Consider the following 21,291-nt stretch of genomic DNA (forward strand, 5'->3'; position numbering starts at 1 on the left):
TACAGTGGCACACATCCCTATAATAAACCAAGTTAGGTGAGAAGCTGTTGGAGCTCAAATACTATTGCCATACAAATATTGATGGTGATAGGAAGCTGGAAGAAGTAAGAAAAAAACCCACCCTGCTAAAAGAATACATAATTCAAGAAAAAAAAAAAAGTAAAAACAAAGAGGAGAACATGGAAAGGATAGAACCACCATGCCAAGGCACCCAGCACATAGATACTGTAGTAAGGGCAGTGGATGGTGTAAAAAGATAGATAAAAATTCTTCCTAGATGGCTTCAGTCAAAAGAAATTGAAGCTACTAAAATAATGTTTCTGCTGCTCTTCAGCAGAAATATTAACAAAATGATAATACTGCCACCTTCTGATTTCAAAGTCTTTGAACATTAATCGCAGGTAAGACAGGGTTGTTGGTTGCAATTGTGTTGGTCTAAGGACATAGGCAGGCAAGTTTCTTTGGGTAGATGCGATATCTTTTATTAGACCAACTAAATATTTGGAAAAAAGTTCTTTGCAAGCTTTCGGGCACAAACAACCTTTGTCAGGCATAGGGAGACTTTGCATAAGACAGTGCATCTGCCTGCACAAATACATCTGAACTGCTGCACAGAAATCTATTACAAGTAAGAAAACTAGCTATATACCTTGATGTTCTAAAATTTGAGAAAAACCCTTTGAATCTTCAGGTATAAGAGACAGACTAGGGCAGGATGACACCTTAGAAACTAACCAATTCATTTTAGTTATGCATCAGGATTCAATGCAAGGAAAATGTTTAGAAAAAACTCCGTCTGCAGGCAGAAATTAGGTCTTTAAGGCTGCTTGCAGATGCTAAAAAGCAGTGCTTTAAACTCCATGCATAGATCAGGTGCTTGTGTAAGGCATTTTTGGTGCCTTTATCTAACAGCCAATTGAATCAGCTTTAGCCAAGAGAACCAAAAAGCTCCTGAAGCACCTGATCTACACAGAGGCTGCAGAGCCTAGTCAAAGTAGCATGCTGCTTCTTCCAGCAAAGCACGGTTTGGGGATGGGGGTGGTGGGGGGCCCATAGGGGTTTAATGTCTGCAGGAAGCCTAAAGGTGCCAGCCTGCCCTATCTTCTGCCTCTCTTCAGAATAACATGGCTAACCAAACCTTTACTCATGAAAAGATTCAAAAGTTTCACTTCAAAAAATCAATCCCTTTCTCCCCTTATGCAGCATCGTTATTTTACTTTCCAAGCAAACCACTTGGTCTAAATATTTAGAAAATAATGTCAGAGACGTAGAGAAAAGGCAGTGATTAGTTATACCACTTACCCAATATACTGCAGTGGATGACTCTGATGTATAACAATTCTACATGTTGGACAAGTGTTGTTTTCCTCCAAATACTTCACCAGGCAACTTCTGCAGACTGAGCACAGAATCATTTAAATAAGGAAGGTAAGAAATAAAAATAGTATACAATTGTATTCTTATAAAAGTTACGAAAATGATTTACGGAACAAAATATTTTCTCATGTTGCATGCAATTCAAATTTAACCACTTAAATCTTATTTAAACAAGTTTCTAATCTATGATTTATTAGTACACAGTATCCATTGCATCTTATGGGTGTTCTGAATATAGGAAAAAATAGGAAGTTATAATGAAAGAAAGAAGGAATTATCAAATTGGTCTTACTGATAAACATGTAAAACGTCTCAGAAATATAAGAACAGACAATTTAAAACTTCACTTCTTAAATTACAGTACTCTTTCAACAATATTAGTAACTTTGTAGCTTCTGCTCTGGAAACAACATAACATAAATGCTGTTAAGGGTATGCAGTCAGACATGGTGTATGTGACGATTTTAGCACTAAGTAGCTCAAAAGTACTATAAAAATGAGCAGACAAATGCACAATGCTACAAAACAATTCAGATTGCATCAAAAACGGGCCCAAATGAAACACTAACATCTCTGAAATACTTCACAATAAAGTATGTTTGTTCTTCCCACCAAAGCTTAACAGGGAGCTTGTCAGCTGAGCAGCAATCATAGTTTGCTTTATTTCACCACTCCCCTCTCCTTGAAGTGACCCGTCTGACAAATATAATGCTCAGGAGTCAGAGGCCCGGCATTTGGTGTGACCTTATAAAAGCAAGGTACAAAGGCAAACCACTGTCTCGTATACTGGATCACCACCCTGCAAGTTTAGCTTCTACAGCACAGAATGTCCGAGTCCATGAAATTCTCCATCAACCAGAGGCGAGAAGAGAACTCATCATTCTCTCAAGAAAAACCAAAGTCAGGTCATTTGCAACCAAACTGCAGCTATGATGATAGCTGCTAGGGCACAATTAGGGTATAATCAGTCCCAGGCCAAAGTGAAAATCCTGAAGACCCAGTACCATGGGGATCAGGTTGTCAACTGATCAACGTGGCCTTACTATAAGAAACCGTCTCAGATTCGGCTCAGTAAAGCCCTACTTCATCACTGACTCTGAGGTAGGTCCTGAGTCTGGGGGGGCACCCGCAAAAGCCAGCGGTGGTGGCAGGGACGGGGCTGGCGAGCACCCGCAGAAGCCAGTGGCAGCGGCAGGGACAGGGCTGGTGAGCACCCGCAGAAGCCAGTGGCGGCAGTAATGGGGCTGGCAAGCACCCACAGAAGCCACTGCCGGCAGCGAGGACGGGGCTGGTGAGCACTCACAGAAGCCGCCAGCAGCGTCAGTGGTGGGGGATGGCCCTGTCACAGGAGGCCTGTTCCCCCCCCCCGCCAGTCGCCTAGGGTTCAGAGACATTTGGACAGATATGGTACAGATTAGGAGGGTCATGAGGAGACTGAACCATGAGAATACCAGGAAATCCCTCCCTCTGGTTAGGGAGTACTGAGAAGGAAATGTATCAAATATTGGGGTGAACCAAATAAGCACCTTACTCATCCTCCCAGGCACCAGTCACCTGGAGGGATATCCTGGACAGCCCAACACAGAACTTACAGGAAGGCAGCAGTACACCCACACTCCAGCAACAACACTACTCAACCCACTCTTCCCTGCTTGGTCACAAGCACCCAGACATCTGCTATGCTGCAAAGAATGGCAGCACTCACAAATTTAGATTTATGGGTCTGTAGTTTCAGCGCAGTTGAAGCATGAGGCAGGGCCCAAAACAGTTATGATGAGGGTTCCCGTCTTCATGCCGCAGAGAATCCGTGGGAGGGGGGCAGCTTGCACAGGTCTGAGGAGGCACTCAACTCACTGAGCATATCTACACGTTGCGCTAAGTTGCCATACAGCGCGCTATGGCAGTGATCACACGGGTCTATACACGATCGCCAGCTATATCACTGTAGTGGTGTGCTATATCAGGGGAGCACACCACTATGGTGACGCAGTAGCGAAATCTAACCATGCGCCCCGCACACAGCGCAGTAACTGTCCATACTGTACCATGTGTTAATACTTCCAAAAGGAAGTACTAAAGCACGGTGCTGTAGCAACATTGGCATATGGCAAAATGCAGACATGCCCATTGTATTCTATTTGGCGATTTAATCATCAATTTCGGTCACAGAAGAGGGGAGGGGCAGTTACCAGTTTGGAAACTAAAGCTCTGGAAAATTTTTCTTTGGCCACTTGGAGATTGATGCTTTCACGGTCAGTGGCAAATTGTTCATTTTAATGACCTTTAATACATTTATATTTAATTGCATCACTCCATCAAGGGGTTAAAATGCTTCCATCCCCATTTCTTGGTGGCAAATCAGCTGCAGGTCAGCGCTGCCAGCTCATGCTCTTCATGTCCTGGCCACAATTAGAAGCCACCCATACATGGACTAAAGAGGCTGTCAAGATCTTGAGGGGAGGAGCATCATGTCCCCCCCCCCCCCCCCCCCCCCCCCCCCAATCAGCCTTTACTCAATATTCCCTTGTGTGAAGAAGTTGAAGGTAACTGTAGGAACAGAGCTACTGCTCCCTCATTACCAAAATACCCAGCTGCCAGAACCCTCTCTTCTCCTCTGCTCCAAAACAGAGAGATGTAGTACCTTCATACTTTCCCCCAAGATAGTCTTTCACCCTACAACCCTAGAAAGTAAAAGAAGAAAAGATTGTTTTGCCAAACTTGTTTTTTTTTCATTTCAGAAGTGAGAAAGTTTCAGTGATGTACCACAAATTCAAACCAAGGAAAATGTTTAGGAAAGATCTCTTTGTTTGCAGGCAGAAGCAATATAACCCTCCTTCTCAACCAAGGATGATAGGTTGTGGCAGTAATCAGAAAACTAAGGCCATTTCGTAAAATCAATTCAGAATAGAAATTAAAAAAGAAAAAGAAGTCTACACACGTTTAAAAAAACAAAACAAAACAAAACAAAACAAAAAAAACCCTGCAAACTGGCCCGGCTCACCTACAATTTCTCAAAGACAAAAGGCAAACAACCAGGGGAAAGTTCCAAGAGCAAGGAGCTGTGATGTTCTACGCACACCAGTAAAAGAGGTCAGTGTTCCCATGCTGTTTGTTCAACACAGGCAGATTTGTAAATAGAGGTGCACCAATACATCAATCAGTCCATATTGTATCAGCACCGATAAAAGGGAAATTGACATCATCAGCAATCAGCTTTTTTTTGGCTGAAGTGGGCGACAGAGATGTCCCTAGGGATGTGGGGCCCGGGACATATCAACCCATGCAGGGTTGGGAGGTGGCGAGCGGACAGATTGTGGAGCAGGGTGGGGTTAGCAGCTGGAGCAGGGGGAGGGGGTAATGGTGAGCGGCAGGAGCGCAAAGCTGGTGGTGAATGACTGCTGCGGCAGGGCCTGTATGGCACTGTTCGCAAGGCTCCCCAAAGCACAGGGCCTGGGGCAGTTGCCCAATTCGTTTTCCCTAGAGACAGCCCTGGTGACCGATAATGTTACTGATAAATGTGCATGTATACATGAAGCCACAGCATCCACACAGCCAAAAGTGCAGCTCAGCGGGGTGGAGAAAAGCGTCCAGATGGTAAGTCTGTGGGGGGGAGGGGGGGAAGGGGCATGAGGGAGGGAAGGAGCTTGATAGGGAGGGAAGATCAAGGCACCCACAGTGAGGGAGGGAGCAGGGTTGGGGCAGCCAGGGCAGGGCAGGGCATGGGACAGAGCCACAGCTCGTCTGGGGGAAGGAGGCTCCTACCACTGCACGCACCAAGGGCAGCATGGGGGCATGTGCCCATGGATGTGTGCGCAGGGTGAAGTTAGGCAGCCATTAAGTGCTTGGTGCTAGCGCTGAGCCCACGGCCCCTAGTGTGCAGCAGGCTGCCTGACCTCACCCCACGCACAGATCTGAGGGGCACATGCCCCCCATGCCTCCTCCAGGGGTGCACACAGCAGCAGGAGCCACCCGCCCCTCCAAAAGCCGTGGCTCTGTCCCATACCCTGCTCCAGCTGTGCAAAACCTGCCCCAGCCTCACTCCCTCAGCATGGGTGCCTTGATCTGTCCACTCCACACCCCTTCCCTCTCCCACACTCTTCCCCACCCCCCCCAACAGACTTACCAGATGATGCTGCTCTCCATGCTGCCAGGCTGCATAAATCAGCAAGGGGATCAGCATCAGCCGATATGGCTCGTTAATAATCGGTATCGGCCCAAAAAATCGTAATTGGTGCACCCTTATATGTAAACCAGCCTGGAACGGGAGTAGGCTGTAAGACAATCATGAGACAGGGAGGCAGAAGGACTATGTCTGGGAGCTTTAGAAAATAAAGGGCAGCAGAGATCAGAGCACCCCAGATTAAGAAAAGAAGCCCCGTCACCCTGAGCACAAACAGGGGGAGGAGAAAGTCTCTCATCTCTTCCTCCAACCAAGTCAGCAAAGAAGTCAGCTCATTCCAGAAAAAAAAGAGTCCATCAAGTGCCTTATCAGCACCCAGTTTCTGGTGGCAAGGTACTACTGCTTCTTCATGAAGTGTTCATGCAATCTGGTTTGATAGAGAACAGCCCAATTTCTCATGTCTTTTCCCATAGTTTGTGTGGCTATACCAACAGTCAAGGTCCTGAGCAAAACCATTTCTCTAGCCAGTAGGAAAATAGACTGAAGAGCTTCCTCCAGCTACAATGAAGAGTTCTTACCACGTGATGAGGATGCACACAGGAAAAAGTATGTTCTCAATTACCTAAGGATCCTGCAAAATTCAAAAGATTGTAACGAACATCAGAACTTGAGACCAGTTATGGTCCGCCACCCATAAAACCTGCAGGAAGTCTCACACCAGTCCAAGTGAGGGGCACACACTTGAGGTGGATCCCACATCTCAAAATGGTACCCAAGGACTTAAGAGTTACAAATGGACAGGGAATTCTAATCCCAGTACTTCAGGGCATTTTCACTAACTAAAGAACCTGAACCAAATGGGAAGAGCTTCCTTAGGCAGCATGGTGGGGAAAGAAAAAGAGGAGAATTTAATTTATCAAGTACGACAGATTTTACAAAAAATCCTTGTTTACTTAAGCTTATTTCACCTGCAGTTGTTGCTGTACCAATTGCTGCTGCAGAGGTAACCAAGTCACTGTCCAAGACTAGAGCTCAGCAAGTTGCCAGACTGCCAGAGAAGAGCAAGAAAAATATGCTGGCAGACCCAGCAGCCTCACTGGAGACGAGGGCAGTGGGTGCAGAAGGGAGTATACAATGAACTATCTCTGTGCTGACCTCACGGTTCTCAGGTCTGCAGCCTTCAGGGACACTGGAACACCAAGGTCATGACAGAGACAATAGGTCAATCCAGACAGATGGTGGAGATACTGATGGAAAAGCTTCATGTGGAGAAGAAATAGCAGCCACTCACAGCTGCCAAAAAAAGAATATCCAAACAGTGCTACTGTGCCCCCAGGGCTCAGGACCACCCAGCGCAGGACTAAGACTCTTCCACCCACACAGGACAAGCCTACCCTCTCCATTCCAGTCTTCAAGTCATAGCCCCCTGTATGTCATGCCCAAATTTTGTCTCTGCAGTTCCAACACCATTAACAAGTGCATAAAATCTCATGACAATCTGGGGCAAGTATTTATGTCCAGACACTTCCTTAACCTCTGCTGTGCCTTGAGGCACCTAACAACACACTCCACAGCCATTCATCAGCTGCTCAGCCAGCAGTTAAACAACGTTCAGGTGTCCAGTATGCCAAAGGAGAAGTAGGTAGGCTCAGCCCCACAAGAGTAGGGATGGGAGGAAAGGAGAGAATGGGAACAAAAGAAACAAATACCCTTTCTAGATCCTGGTGTAGTCATGTGTGCAAATTGATCTTGACGGTCATGACATCCTTCAACACAGAAAATCAACCCTAGTGATTTATATACCAAGTCATGGTGTGCTAGGCCCAGAATGGCAGTATGCATCCATACATTTAAAATAACCTCTACTCATAGCAGTACTATCAACAACTCAACTAGTAGGAAAACTGTTCATCCTCAATAGTCCAACCCAGCCCTATTACTTATTGGCCGCGTCTACAAGAGATGTCGACTGCGCAGTAGCCTGAGACTACTAGCAGTTGTGTTGCATGGCAGAAATAATGACACAGCGCTACTGCACGGTAGTCTCAGGGTACTGCACGGTCCATGTCACAAAAAGCCATTCGGCGCTACTGTGCAGTCAGTTGCTACTTGTTTAGATACGTACTAAATGACTGCACAGTCAGCATCTTGTGTAGATGTAGCCACTGGCCTGCATTAGCAACATACCCCAGAAATAGAGTAGCCCTTTGAAGGCCAATGCTATTCCCACTATACCAAAGGCAAAATCCAAGCAATCCTTTACAGCTTTATAAATCAGGTTACATACAGGGGTTCCCCCCTTCCCCCCCCTTCCTTTTGAAAATGGGGTGTGTTTAGAAAGAATGTGGATAAATTAGGGCAAAAGGCAGTGATAAAAATTGTAACAGTCTTCAAATATCGGAAAAGCTGTCATAACGAAGTGCAAGAACAATTTTTCTGTCTCGACTGCAGAAAGTATGATGTATAGCAATGGCTTGAAATTGCAGCAAAGTAGGTTTAAATTAGATATCACGAAATTTTTCTTTACTATTAGAACCATGGGACAATAGAATAGACTGGCTAGGGAAGTTGTGGAATCTCCTTTATTGGAGATTTTCAAGTATTTAGATAAGCATTGGTCAGGGATTATTTAGGAGTAGCAATATCTGGAGCAGGCTGTGAAGAGTGACAACCAGAAGCACAGGAAAGTCCCACGTACGTATATTACACAGAGGCCATAAGAACTCTGTAGCACAGAGCAGGTGGAAGAAATTGGAGAGGACCATGCTCAGCAGCAGGAGAATGAAGCAGAACTCCACAAGTGACGATTATAAAATAGGATTAAAGCACAGGAACATATTTAATTGGGGGGGGGGGTATAGGACAGGGGGTTTTAACCTGGATGTCGTGATGCAGGCACCTTGATGGCAGCACCAGTTTTATACTGCTGGCCTAGGGACTATATGCCCCTGGCTACTCTGAAGTTAGACAGATCTGCACTAGAAAATAGCACGCATTATTCACTTCTTTCAGTGGTTATTTCTTCCTAACTACTTACGTTTTTTTCCACATACCCAAGAAATCTAGCTTCACTTATTTTTCACACTTTCTGAATGTTGGAGAAAAAATCCTTGAAGTTTAATTTTACATGACAGTTCATGTTCAGACTAGTGTCAAAAGTAAAGTGCAAAAACAACTTAGAAGTTGCATTTTGCTACCTCTTACATCTATTTCTGTTATGAAGGTACAGGCATCAGAAGAAAAGAACTTTAATATCTATCAAAACACAGTACCTGCTGGAATTGGTCCCACAGGTCTCCATAGTACAACCTACATTCATATGGAGATAGAGAGAATGGGAAGAGATGGGGGAAGTTTCCCTGCACCATAAACCTACTTCTCTGGAAGGTATTCTGCAGGATTCTCATTCTAAATTTCAAGACAGTCCTTGAAATTCCAAAAATTTGTGTATCCGCAAGTAGTGCATGCAGAAGCCAGAAATGTTTGTCTCCACCCAGTGACTACATAATATTCCAGACCTTGATTGTGTGATTGTTTTCCTTGGACTCAAGTTTGACCCTATGTTAATAAAACACAAATCCTTTAAAATGATGGAGATCAATAGGCTAACTTGTAACTGCCTTAAAAAGCTCCCGCTCCCCAGTGTCTCTTTTGTGAACACCAATAGGAGGACTACTTTCTTGAACCTAGAGGCTTCCATACTGCAGGTATCTATGATGGCAACATTTCAGAGGGATGATATGAAAACAGTGGTTGTGGTAGACTGTGACCACCCAGGCATTCTCATAACATTACCTTATACGGTCCATTTGGATAATTTCTGGTTTGTCAGCATGCATTTGGATCTCTCAACTATAGATACAAATGGTCAAGAGGACTTTCTGAGCAGCTCTGTTCTGTGAAGAGATCAGCCAGTGCCCTCTTTACATATAGTTAATACAAGAAGGTCTCCACCCAGGAGGATCAGGACTTTGAGAAAAAGCACTTGAAGGTTAATCTGTGGTCCCAGATGAAAACCTGAGACACCCATAAGCAGGAACTTGGGATGAGTCCTGAGATCTCATACACCTACTTTGTTGATGTAACTGCTATCAGGAAAGCCATTTTCATGAAAAGGTATAGCAAAGAGCTCACTGCCATAACTTTCACCAGCGCTCTGATCAGGAATGTGAGGATGATTCAGCTAGTGTGGGATTTGGTGGTCTACCTGAGGGAAGAACCTAGATGGGCCCTTAAAGAAACTGGAGGACTGTCAAGTGAATATATGGCTTTTCACCCACTTGAGGGACTTTAACTAAGCATTAGAAAGTTCCAGGAGATGCTGTTGTTTCTCTGGAAAGGAAGACCTGGCTTGCACAAGATGAAAATTCAGCCCCATTTTGCCAGGTACACACACCTAGCCAAGGGTTTTGTACCAGAGGTGCAATGAGCACAGTTTGCAACTTGGGCAAACCGTGTGGGAGAGCAGGAGACTGGTGGAGGGGGTGGAGGGAGAGGGAAGGGAAGAGGATGGGGTCAGGATCCTAGTGCTGAGCACTGGAGGGACAGGAAAATACAGCTGAGCACTGGAGGATGGGGTGCAGAGACTTATCTATGCTATGGACTCAGAACAGGCCCTGGCTGCCCCTGCTGTTATTGCTGCCACCAGGGTGTGGTCTACCTGCCCTGGACCAGTTGTTGCTCTTATAGCAGTAATGCAAAGTCCCTGCACCTGGCTGCTACTGCAAGAACACCACCATGGGGGTTGATCTTGCTGCCAAGAGGCACACTGTAGCGCTGGGGTGCGATTCTGGTGGCCCTACTAAGTTGGTGCTTGGGGCTGGCATCCTGTTCACCCACCCTTAGTTAAGGCTGTTGCTTTATACTATAGAAAAGAATTCCTCTGACCTGGGTGGAACAGTCTTTATCTGAGAGAGAGATCTCCTTTCTAGATTGTGAGATGAAGGTACAGGTGAAAAACCTTCCCTCCCCTGGATTAGCAGATCTGGAATCTCTCACCACCTAAATTTGGTATTAGGAGCACCTCTTTAACTCATGTTGCTCAAAAGCAATGAAAAGCAAGGGCCCAGTCCTGTAGCACCATGCTGAGGACTCGGGATAAAAAAAAAAAAAGAGTAGGAGGGAATATATACAGGTGGCTCCTTGACCACTGGATCTGGGTTAAGCCATCCCTTGGAACAAAATTTTGGAAGAGCACTTCCCTGTTTTTGTTTGCAAAGAGATCCTACTCTGCAAATATAACCTTGAACACTGAACTTTTGACTTCCTATTCATGAGGTAGAGAGGTCACTCTGCTTACACAGTCTGCAGTTGTGTCTAGAGACCAGAAATATGTCTGGTGATCTGTGGCTGAACACAGTCTCTGCATGCAAGGAAATAACTGGAAGCTCTTGATATAGAGCAGTGTGGTTGAGTTGTCAGTCATAATCTGGACACAACAGATGTGAAAGAGGCAGGAAAATGCTATGCAAACCCCCATACCACTGAGTTCCCTGATATATGGAAGGTATTTGTCTGCCTGCAGTTATCTTGAGCATGAGCTTGCAAATAAATCCATCAAGGTTTCTTAGGTCCAACACTGGTTTCCAACCACACATTTGCAGGCACCAAAAGCACTGCTTAAACGCCCCCTTTCTCCTCTGGCATGTAGGGGAAAGTTTTCTATGGCTCTACGTGCTGGGAGCAACTCGACTTCTTCCTAAAGCAGACCTTCATGAGAAGGGTCCCTGAAAAGGGACAAAGAAGGGGACTGGGAACTAGACAGGACATCCCTCTGCCACTATGCCTGTATCCAGCAGTTGGATGTAATGCTGTCCCAGGAAATAGTAAACTGGACAACGCAGTGTTGGAAAGTGGGTGGGTCTGCAGGTTCATATCTCCCAAGTATCCTGTCAGACCCCATTTATGAGGAGAAACTCTGTGTACTGATTTGAAAAAGTGATTTTGCCTATGAAATCTCTGCCACTCTGAGGGGCTCCCCAGCTCATGGCGCAAGCTGGGCTCTGTTGGCTGTTCTGTGCAATGCTGCTCTCTGGATAACTGTTTATTGTGTTTAGGTACTGAATGACTTGGCACTCAGAGGGATTTCAACTAGCACTCAAATGAGAAAGATTCAGCTTGTGCTGGGGAGAAAAGCCTACACTGGAGGACAACACCAGGCCTACAAACAATGCTGTTGCAGTCAGCATAGGGTCTGGTGCCAGAGAATATTTTGGTACTGTCAGGTGTGTGAGAGTGCAGCATGAGGTGCAAGCTACATTGGTGGGAGTTGGAGAACTGCTCCAGTATGGTGTATGGTTCCATCTGTAACCTACCTTGCTCTACCATTGTAGAGAAGCATGACAATGACACAGGCCAGAGACTGGCAATTGAAGGCCTACAGACCCCAAGGGATGACAAGGTCCACCTGTCACAAACTCCTCCAAGACCATTTTAGGCTAGACATAAGGAAAAAACTCCCTTGGGACACTGGTGAACAGGCATTCGCCCAGATTCTGATGCAGTGGCTCCCAAGTGGCTCTATCTATATCACCTTGCTTCCTCCATCTCTTACACTCAGAGCTACAAGTCTCAGTGCTGGTCAGCCCTCACATGTGATCTAGGCTTCTGACCTTCTATAGAAATTCTTCAGGGTCAAAAGGTCTCAGGGCTAGCTGATGGTGCTGAGGGTGAAATTCTTGCTTCCCAACGAGCAGGGATCCAGGTTTTCCATTTGCCACAGAAAATCACAACAAAAATGCAGATTTTCTCCTTTAAAGAAGAAAAAAAGTTCCAGCCTGCAAAAAATTGCTTGGAGCTGGAGAGAGTGGGATGCAGGGAGCACCATATGCATTTGCACATGCATGTGGCAGCCAGACAATGTGGTGGAGAGCAGCTCCTGCAGCTCCCTCCAAGGAAGTCTATGGGAGGGAAGGGGAAAGGAAATCTCCCCAGGTTTCTGCATCCAGTGGGGCACGGGGCTGCTACCTGGCCAGACCACCTCTGGCCAGTAACTGCCTCCCTGTGCAGGAGGAAGTGCTGTGCTGCTATAGACAAGGTCAGGCACCCCCTGCATGCCCAGCAGCAGTGAGGGAGCACAACTCCATGCTGCTGCTGCCACCATCATACCTCATCTTGCAGCCATGGCAGCATGGGGTGGCACTCCTTCCTGCACATGGTCCTCCCCACTGGGCCACAGAGCTGGTTCCTGCCCAGAGCTGGTTGAGCCAAGCTGCAGCCTTGTGCCCTACTGTGGTCACAGAAATCTGGAAATGCATTGCCTGTGCCCACCCCATGCATCATCTAAGCCCACACCCCCCACCCTTCCCCATACACTCACCTCTTTCCTCACACACTGGGGGATTGAGGCCTGGGGGCAAGGGACAGCAGGTTGGGAGTGAGGGGCACTAGCAGGGCTGTGATTTGGGAGTAAGGGCCAGGGGGCTGCCATTCAAGAGAAAAGGATGTGAAGCGGGGGGGGGGGGGGGGGGGGGGGGGGGGGGGTGCCAGGACACGACTGTAGGTTGGAAGTGAAGGGGCAGTGGTAGGGGCAGGACACTGACATATCAGGGTTGCTCAGCACCATAGAAGCAGCTGGGGGGCAGCCACAGCTGGACTCGTATCCTGGTGAGTGAAGGGGGCAGGAGGAGCTCTGATTTTCTATGGTAAGAAATGTCAAAATATATAAGTAATTATAATGACTGACGCACTGGTACGCTTCCAAACCATTTTAAAAATTGACAGACAGAGATTTTATCGTAAATCACAGAAAAACATAGGATTTGGGTGTTATTCTTTTTTTTTTTTTTTTAATTAGAGAATTTGGGATATTTGGGATTTTTAAAACAGAGAAAACCAGGATCCCTGCACATGAGCTTTGTCTGTTATGTATAGCAGCCAAGAAACTGCAAGAGACGTATCCCTTAGACAGACCCTCAGGGGATCCCCTCTTCTGGTATCATGGTAAGGGGGTAGAAGATTTCCTAGTTCTGCTTCTGACATCATCCACCTTTAGGCCTAGATCAAAACCACTGAGTAAGCCCTGGTTTATTAGACTTGAGGGTGTTAATCCACCCTGCTCTTAGTGCCAGGGAGCTAATGTACTGAGGCTTTCAACTCTGGATCTGATGCAAAGAGTTTTGGCTCTCTTTCTCCCCATCTTTTCTTGTCCTTGGATTGACCAAACTAGAATAACTGTTGGGAATGAGTCTCCCACATGAAAAAACAGGCACCTTGTGCAGCTATCTGAAACTATAAGGAGGGACCTACCAAATTCACAGGCCCCAGTGAACAGTTACACAGCTGTAACAGCCAGGGCCCCTGGTTTCACGGCCGTATCACAGCTGAAGCCGCCACTTTGAAGGCAGAGCAAATTTTAAATCACAGATTTGGGGGGTTTTAATGTCAGAGAATTTGTGATTTTTTTTTTTTTTTAAATCAGGGAAAACCAGGATCCCTGATCATCACCCTCTTCAAGTGGGGAGGGAGATAATTACTGAGTAAACAAACAGTGCCTGCAAGCATTTTTAAAGCCTTCCAGGCTTCCCAGACTGACCCCTGACTGGCTCCTGGACTGAGCTGATGTCAGGGGCTCAGCCTCCAATTTGCTCTGCTCCCACTGTCCGCCCCCCCCCTCGCCCTTCAGGAGAATAGGACTTTTGGAGGCTTTTTCCCTGCTTGTCACACTCCTCTTCTGGAGACTGGGAACTTTTCCCACCTCTCCCCAGCCCACACCTGCTTCAGGAGACAGGCAGTCTGCCATTTCCCCCTCCCCCCCACCCTTCTAGGAGACACCTTTTTGCCGTCTTTTTGAACACAGCCAGTTCACCACGCTTTTTCCCAGGGAACCAGCTATTTCACGGGAGACCATTCCTCTTATGGTGGCTCACTGCTCACCTACCAAATACACAGTTTGATGGATTTCATGGAAATGGTGCAACTGGCAAGCTGAAGCCCAGAGGTCAAACAGCTTTGGGTACCATCATCTACGAAAAGATGCTACTCCTGCCTAAACAAATAACCATTCAACCAAAAATAAGCAGGAAGAACAAGGGCAGACAGTTTCTGTGGCAGAGTCAAGATGGCATTGACTTGTGGTACCATCCAGCAGTCGGGAAGGAGGTAGGTGTTGGCTGGAATCAAGCCAAAATCCAAAGGCTGAAGACTGCCTGGAAACAAAAGTGGAAAAAAAAACCACACACACACAAAACTCCAACTCTTAGCACTCTTTCCCAGGTTGGCAAAAGCATTTCCTGAGAGGAAGTTGTTAACTGACAAACCCCACCTGCCTACCACATGCCATCCCAAGAGCTTTGGATTGTTTGAGGACCAAAGACTGACTCTTTATCCTCTCACATAGGATGAATACTCATAAACACATGTAATAAGGACTGTATTCCTTGCCTCCTTAAGTGGGACATATTTGCTTGAAATACACATTCCTGAGCAGTAGGGAAGCAGAGGCCATTCTCAGATCAAATGATGCAACTCTCTAAGGTTTAGGTCAAATTGTAACAGCTATTTAAAAACATACTATAGTGACAGTATTACTGGAGGAATTTGGTACAAAAAGCCATCAGAAGAGTGGGATTCTTAAAAGCTTCAGTCCAATACAAGTGGGAAACCAACCATCTTCATCTGTGATGAAGGTGGATGGAGGATCTACAGCAGGGACAGACAAAATATGGCCCATGGGCTAAATCTGGCCTGCCAAGCACTTTCATCTGGCCTGCGGTGCCCACCAACAAATTGTGCCCTGCCCAGCCCTTCCACCCATGAGAGTGGAAGCAAGGTGCCCATGTGTACACACAGCCCAAAACATACCCTATTGTATCGCACTCCCACCCTTGGCCCAGCCAACATGCAGCTTCCAGGCAGGGCTGCTGCAGCCCCCGTGGACCTGCTCCACTTCCCCGGACACCTGCAGGTAGGGAAGCGGCAAAGGTGAGGCTACAGATGGACGGGAGTGTGGGGCTGAAGGCAGTGCAGACCCCGCGCATCCAGGGGGGCAGCGGCAGCATGGAGTTTGGGTGATGGGCAGCGTGTGGGTGTACGGGGGGGGAGGGGGGGACCTCCCACATTCCCCCTACAGCACAGCAGCAGCAGGCAGGGTACTCAGGGCACAAGTACCCAGTGGGATGCAGCTCCAGCCAGCAATGCACATCGCAGCAAGAGGCACAGCCTCCAGAGCCCGGGCTGCACTGCAGGGGAGGCAAGCCCCAGGGGCCTTCCCCTGGGGAGCGGGGAAGGCAGCTGGCTCCAGTGCCTGGGGCTTCCCTCCTGTGCCCGGTGAGTGCAGGGACTGTGGGTGAGTGGCAGGAAGCACTGGCGAGACAGCCCAGTAAAAGCTGTGCCCCTCACTGTGATGTGCAGCACTGACTGGAGCTGTGCCCAGCCAGGCACCTGTGCCCCGAGCACCCCACCTGCTGCTGTGCCAAAGGGGTAGTGCAGGGGGGGTCCCCACACCCCACAAGACCCACACATCCACACCCTGCCCCCACAACCCCCCCATCATACCCTATGCCCCCACATACACCACCACACACCCTCATAAACACCCCCACACACACACAATATACAACACTAAGAATATATTTTTGAGTTATTATGTAATCAGCTCTATATACACTACCCAAACACAATTCATGATAAAATATGTTCTAGTAGGCATTTGGACTTTTAGTCTATGATTTGGGTTTTTTATGGTTCTAAGATGGCAACCCCCGCAAAAGGAATATTTCCAGGGGGTGGGGGGGGGCAAGAGGAGGGACTTTTGGTGGCAAAGGTCAGGGGGTAGGACTTCTGGTCCCAAGATAGCAACACGGGGGCTGGGTAACTGTCAAGGGGTGGGGCTACCCATGCAGCCCTTGGCAGCTCACCAAAACTCATTAAAGAGGCCCTCCAGCCAAAATAATTGCCTGCTCCTGATCTACAGCATTGAGAAGGACCTTATTGAAATGAGCATACAGGTAAGGAAATAGCTAAAGGAAACTGGATTTAATGAGTCCACTTAACTATGCTTAAAACCAAGTACTTTGGGAAAATCTGGAAACCCCACAACATATTATCATCTTTGTGAAGTACGGTACAAGGGGAATCACAGTTTCCAAGACATTACCACTGTGCACATAAACTGCTACCAGAAAAATACTTCCATATAATAACTGTGCCTAAATGTGTTAAGTGGTTCAAGATGAACGCCACAAGCATATTCATATTTCATTATATTTTCTCTTAAATGGGTGTGTCAAAATTTTTACATTCCACATGAACCTGGCAAGGGCTTGCAGAGATCTTCTATTTCAATATAGGCAAGACCATTTGTGTGGCAGATCTCTGTATACGTATGGCAGCTAGGTTGGATGAAAGAGGGACAAATGAAGGCTTTTAGTCTCCCAGCACAGAGCTGGTATATAGCATGGATGTAAAAAACAGATTTTTGAGGTAGATATACAGGTTTTAGAATCCATTAGCATCTGCTTCTGTTCTGTGGGATAAATTCTAGTATTTCACTAATACTACTCCTTTCAACTGAAGTTGCTTTTCTAAGCAGAAACCTTCCTTACGATAGGCAGTTGAGGGTCATGCTACAGAAACAAAATACAGGATGGTTTGTATTTCACCCACCTACTGGAGCAGATAGAGGCTTCTGTAAAAGATGATATTCTTGTAGTCTTAATCTTGTTCTGTACCTCCATTGGCCCGCAGCCAAGCTCATCTATGGGCTTCCACCCAACATAGCAATTCTTCCCACTCTACTACTGCCCTCACCTCAGGCTGGCAGGACCAGATACCACAATACATCTCAAATGCAATCTTCAAACTTCTGACATTTACCCTGCGAGGAGATGCACCTCACCAAGAATCCCTTCTAAGTTACATCCCATTGAGCAAAAAGTGTAGCAGCCACAAAAAGGCCAACCAAATTTCAGCACAAAAACATCAGTTTGGGGCACAGCAGAGTATGCTTTACCAGTCCTTTTTTAGCCATAGCTGTTTCTGGGGTGAGAAAGTAAATGCACTTCCCTTAATTCCCAGACATTTAGATCCACGGGGAGATGGGCACAACTGTTCTCTCAATGTAGAACAGGCTGCGAGTCTACACATGCTATGTAAACACATTACCATTTGTGAGACAGTAAAATCTGACTAATTCCTCACTCCAAGGAATTAGTAATGAAGATAGTTACTCGTGGATAATCTATCAGTGTTTAGTCATCTTCAAATTTGTGTAATGATTCTTGCTCCCTATGGGCTGCAACTGTAAAGCATGGTTTTACACAAGAAAAATGCATATTATACACACACCCTCCTCACCTACCTTACCCCCACAAAAAAAATTTAAGCGCACAATGTAAACATTTTGAGCTCAGTATGTGAAAACTAAAGATTGATCTGCAGAATCATATAATGTAAAATTTCTTACTACAAAAATTCAGGGTATTTACTATATATAAATTACATGATTGTGATGGAGTAAAATAATCAACCAAAAGACCTTTGCTTTGCACTATTACATGCTCTTATCAACAAAATAGAAGACAAGCCTACAAACTGGAATAGTTGATCCTATATCTTCTTGAGCCAAGAGAAGTGAAAGAGCACCAGTAATTTGAAAAATGTCAGCTGGCTTGACAGGTGCTATGGAGGGGTATGGATCAATACCTTTAAAGCCAACTAATTATCAGGAACAAATTCCATCTCATTAGTATGAGTGTACATTTGGGAATGACTAACTATGCTTTAATAGGTGACAAATTAGCCAAAAATTGTTTTGGGACTCTGATCAGGATTCAGTGCATCAATGCAATAATAAGATCATACTGACAACTAGCTCAGTGGCTACTTAACCAAATTTCACAGTATATGGTTGCAGCTTTATGCAAAGCAACAAGTGTTCTTGGTCATGACAACACAACACAATTTAGCTGAAAAAGTAAGTTTAGAGCAAAGCTTGCATTATAACAGATGCGCAGAATATTCAAGCTTCAACTAAAACCTGCTCTAATGTGTCAAAACTCTAGTACATCAGGTAGAAAAATTCCTTTAAAGTAAGGTTAAAGAGTTATATAGTCATACTTACAGGTATGTAAGCATTCCGTTACAGTGGTAGCATCAATCAGGTATCCATTGCACAGACGACAGGTTATATGGGCATTAATATCCCAAAGCTTAATCTTTCTTGTCAGCATCTTTGGTGTTTGTAGATTAACTGCATTAGACAATAATTCAGGTGTACTGATCAGGTAGAAATTGTGCTGGAATAAGCAAAATGACATTGCTCTGCATTAGAGATGTGATTATTTCACTTCAGACTCTCATACATTTTGAATATATACAACAGAAGTACTACATCATTTTATAAGGATTTATCTGATAAACAAGTAGTGAAACAGTGCAAATTCTACACTGTTTTATACACCAAGACTTCAGCATGGTATATGAGAGAGAAACTGGTAGTTATACAAATTCTACAGAGGCGAAGTTTGATATTCTAATACAAAAGTAGTTTTTCTTCCAAGTTACTCTTGTATGTTGCATAATACAGTACTTCTATTAATAAAACAAAATCTGAGATGTAGGGCTAAGTCCTGATGGTTTGGGTCATGCTACTAATTACATTCAAGCCAAGAATTAAAAGTAATATGAAAGTAAAGAGAGCTGACCCTAAAATTATTCAGTCATCCAAATATTAAAGAGTATGGCAAATTTGGTATAAGTGGGCCAAGCTGCAATGTTTATTCATAGCCTATTTCTCTCTAAACAATTACTTCGAAAATAATTAAAGTTGTACCTGAATAATGCCACTGAAAAACAGGTTCCAAGAAAAACTGTTTCAGTTTCATACTACGTAAAGATTTGGATGGAAAATAGGGAAGGGGCAAAAATAACCAATACCAAGCACAACTTCAAAAAGTAATTTTGATATCAGCAAATTTGTCTCTCCTATGATATTAAAACATGAACTGCACATTTTTTACTTCTAGAATGAAGAATGCCATTACCATAACACTTTATCTTTTTTTTCTTCTTTTTTTTTTGATATAAAAAACCACTTTTCCAGAGAGTTGACAGAAAAAAAATAAAAATAAAAAAAAATCAGAAACCATCAAATTCTGTTTGCCTCCCTTAACTAAAAATACACATACACAACTCCCTACCTTAAAACATGCATGCACACAAAGATATATCCATGTCATTATTCCCTTTTTTTATTTTTGGAAATCTCAAAAAGAGTACTTGGAGTTTTAAAGAACTTAGTAGTTCACCCTTAAAACCATGCAAGATTATTTAGATTCATTAAGATAACTGCAAATCCTTGAGACATGCTTGTAATTCACTAGTATTACCTTTCACAATAAAGTTAGTTGATATTATATATTTAGAGAGAGGCGGCTTTTGGATACAGAATACAAAACATTTTTTTTTAAACCATCAAAACGTTGTTACAAAACTGAAATACTGTACAGGCAGTCCTTGGACTTACGACACAATTGGTTCCTGAAAACGGCATCTTAAGTCGAAATGTTGCAACTCGGAACTGGTTTTCTCACAAGAAAATGTTATAAATGGGGGATTGGTTCCTGAACCAAGGCCCGATACCCTGTTTTCACCAAAAATACCCCAGAATTTTGTACTCAATCAATTATAGATGAGTAATATAGCTACATTAATGTATTTATATTGTAAATAGCAATCATATGGATTTGGAAGGACTTATTTGGGGTGACTTTGCTGGACTTTTTGAAGAGTTCTTGGCTAGAGTCTTCTCTGCAGATTTTTCTGGAGTCTTGTCTGCTTTCTTAAAGAAAAAAGTGTCCAAGGAAGTTTGGACAGATGTTCTCCAGGGAGATGAACGACATAGCGAACTTGTTCACTGGCGTGGCATCGCATCAGATCAAGCATTATGAAGTCGAAACTGACATCGTAAAGTTGAAACAGAGTCGATTTATAAACGATGTAAGTGCAAAACGTTGCAACTCGAAACATTGTAAGTCGAGGACTGCCTGTATAAGCACTGTACCCAAAACACAAATCATTATACAGAATACAATTAAGTTTGCCCAAGAACATAACATTGGCTAAACTGTACACTTGTTAAATTAAGTGGTTTCAAAAACAGGTACCAATCATGGCATTCTGAAGTTGTGCTAAGACTTTAGGCTAAGTTTCCAGATCCCCATTTTTTTTGTTTTTCAGAAATACAGTTAACAAGAAACACTTGCTAGAGTTTACTTTAAGTGCTAAACTCTAGAATATTAATATATGAGCATTTAAATGATACACAATATTGCCTCTCCCCATTCCTACTGGATAACATGGCTATTTTGCTGACTCAGTACAGGTTATTTGCTAACCCACCTAGAGATAAGGGAGTATGATGGGGTTAGCAAAAATACAGCCTGCAGGCCAAATCCGGCCTGTGGCTGCTCCTCTGAAGCAGAACTGCATCTGGCCTGTGACTACCCTGGCTTTTGATACCTCTTGCCCTTCTCCCTTTCCTGTACCTAACCCAGCTACAGGAGGAGCAGCCGCTCCCCATTCTGGTCCAGCTTGCCCTGCCCTGCACCCCAGCCCCCAGTGTACACTCAAAGGCAGGGTGCACTCAGCTAGCAGCCAAGCTTCTGCCCAGTGAGGTTGTCAGCATGCAGCTCCAACCCTGGGCCCTTTCGCAGACCAGACAGCCCAGCCCCTGCAACAGTCAAAGCTCAGATGTGGTTTGCCCCACTGGCAGAGGAAAGAGGGCCAGGAACTCCAGGTTATCCAGGCCCAGTAGGAGCACAGGCACTGTTGACAAAATGCTGCACTGAGTTCCT

General features: G+C 45.0%; 1 protein-coding gene across 12 annotated transcripts in view; it reads right to left on the reverse strand.

The window, feature by feature from the left end:
• Nucleotides 1–21,291, reverse strand: part of PCGF3 (polycomb group ring finger 3) — a 190,510-nt gene that overhangs the window by 98,824 nt on the left and 70,395 nt on the right. For all 12 annotated transcript variants that reach the window (XM_059724527.1, XM_059724533.1, XM_059724530.1 and 9 more), the window contains 2 exons: nucleotides 18,558–18,732; nucleotides 1,303–1,399 (listed from right to left, as the gene is read on the reverse strand). In XM_059724527.1, coding sequence (XP_059580510.1) covers nucleotides 1,303–1,399; nucleotides 18,558–18,732 — 272 coding nt within the window. The remainder of the gene's footprint in view (nucleotides 1–1,302; nucleotides 1,400–18,557; nucleotides 18,733–21,291) is intronic.

This window comes from Alligator mississippiensis, chromosome 3, assembly GCF_030867095.1.
Source record: "Alligator mississippiensis isolate rAllMis1 chromosome 3, rAllMis1, whole genome shotgun sequence".
NCBI lineage: Eukaryota > Metazoa > Chordata > Crocodylia > Alligatoridae > Alligator > Alligator mississippiensis.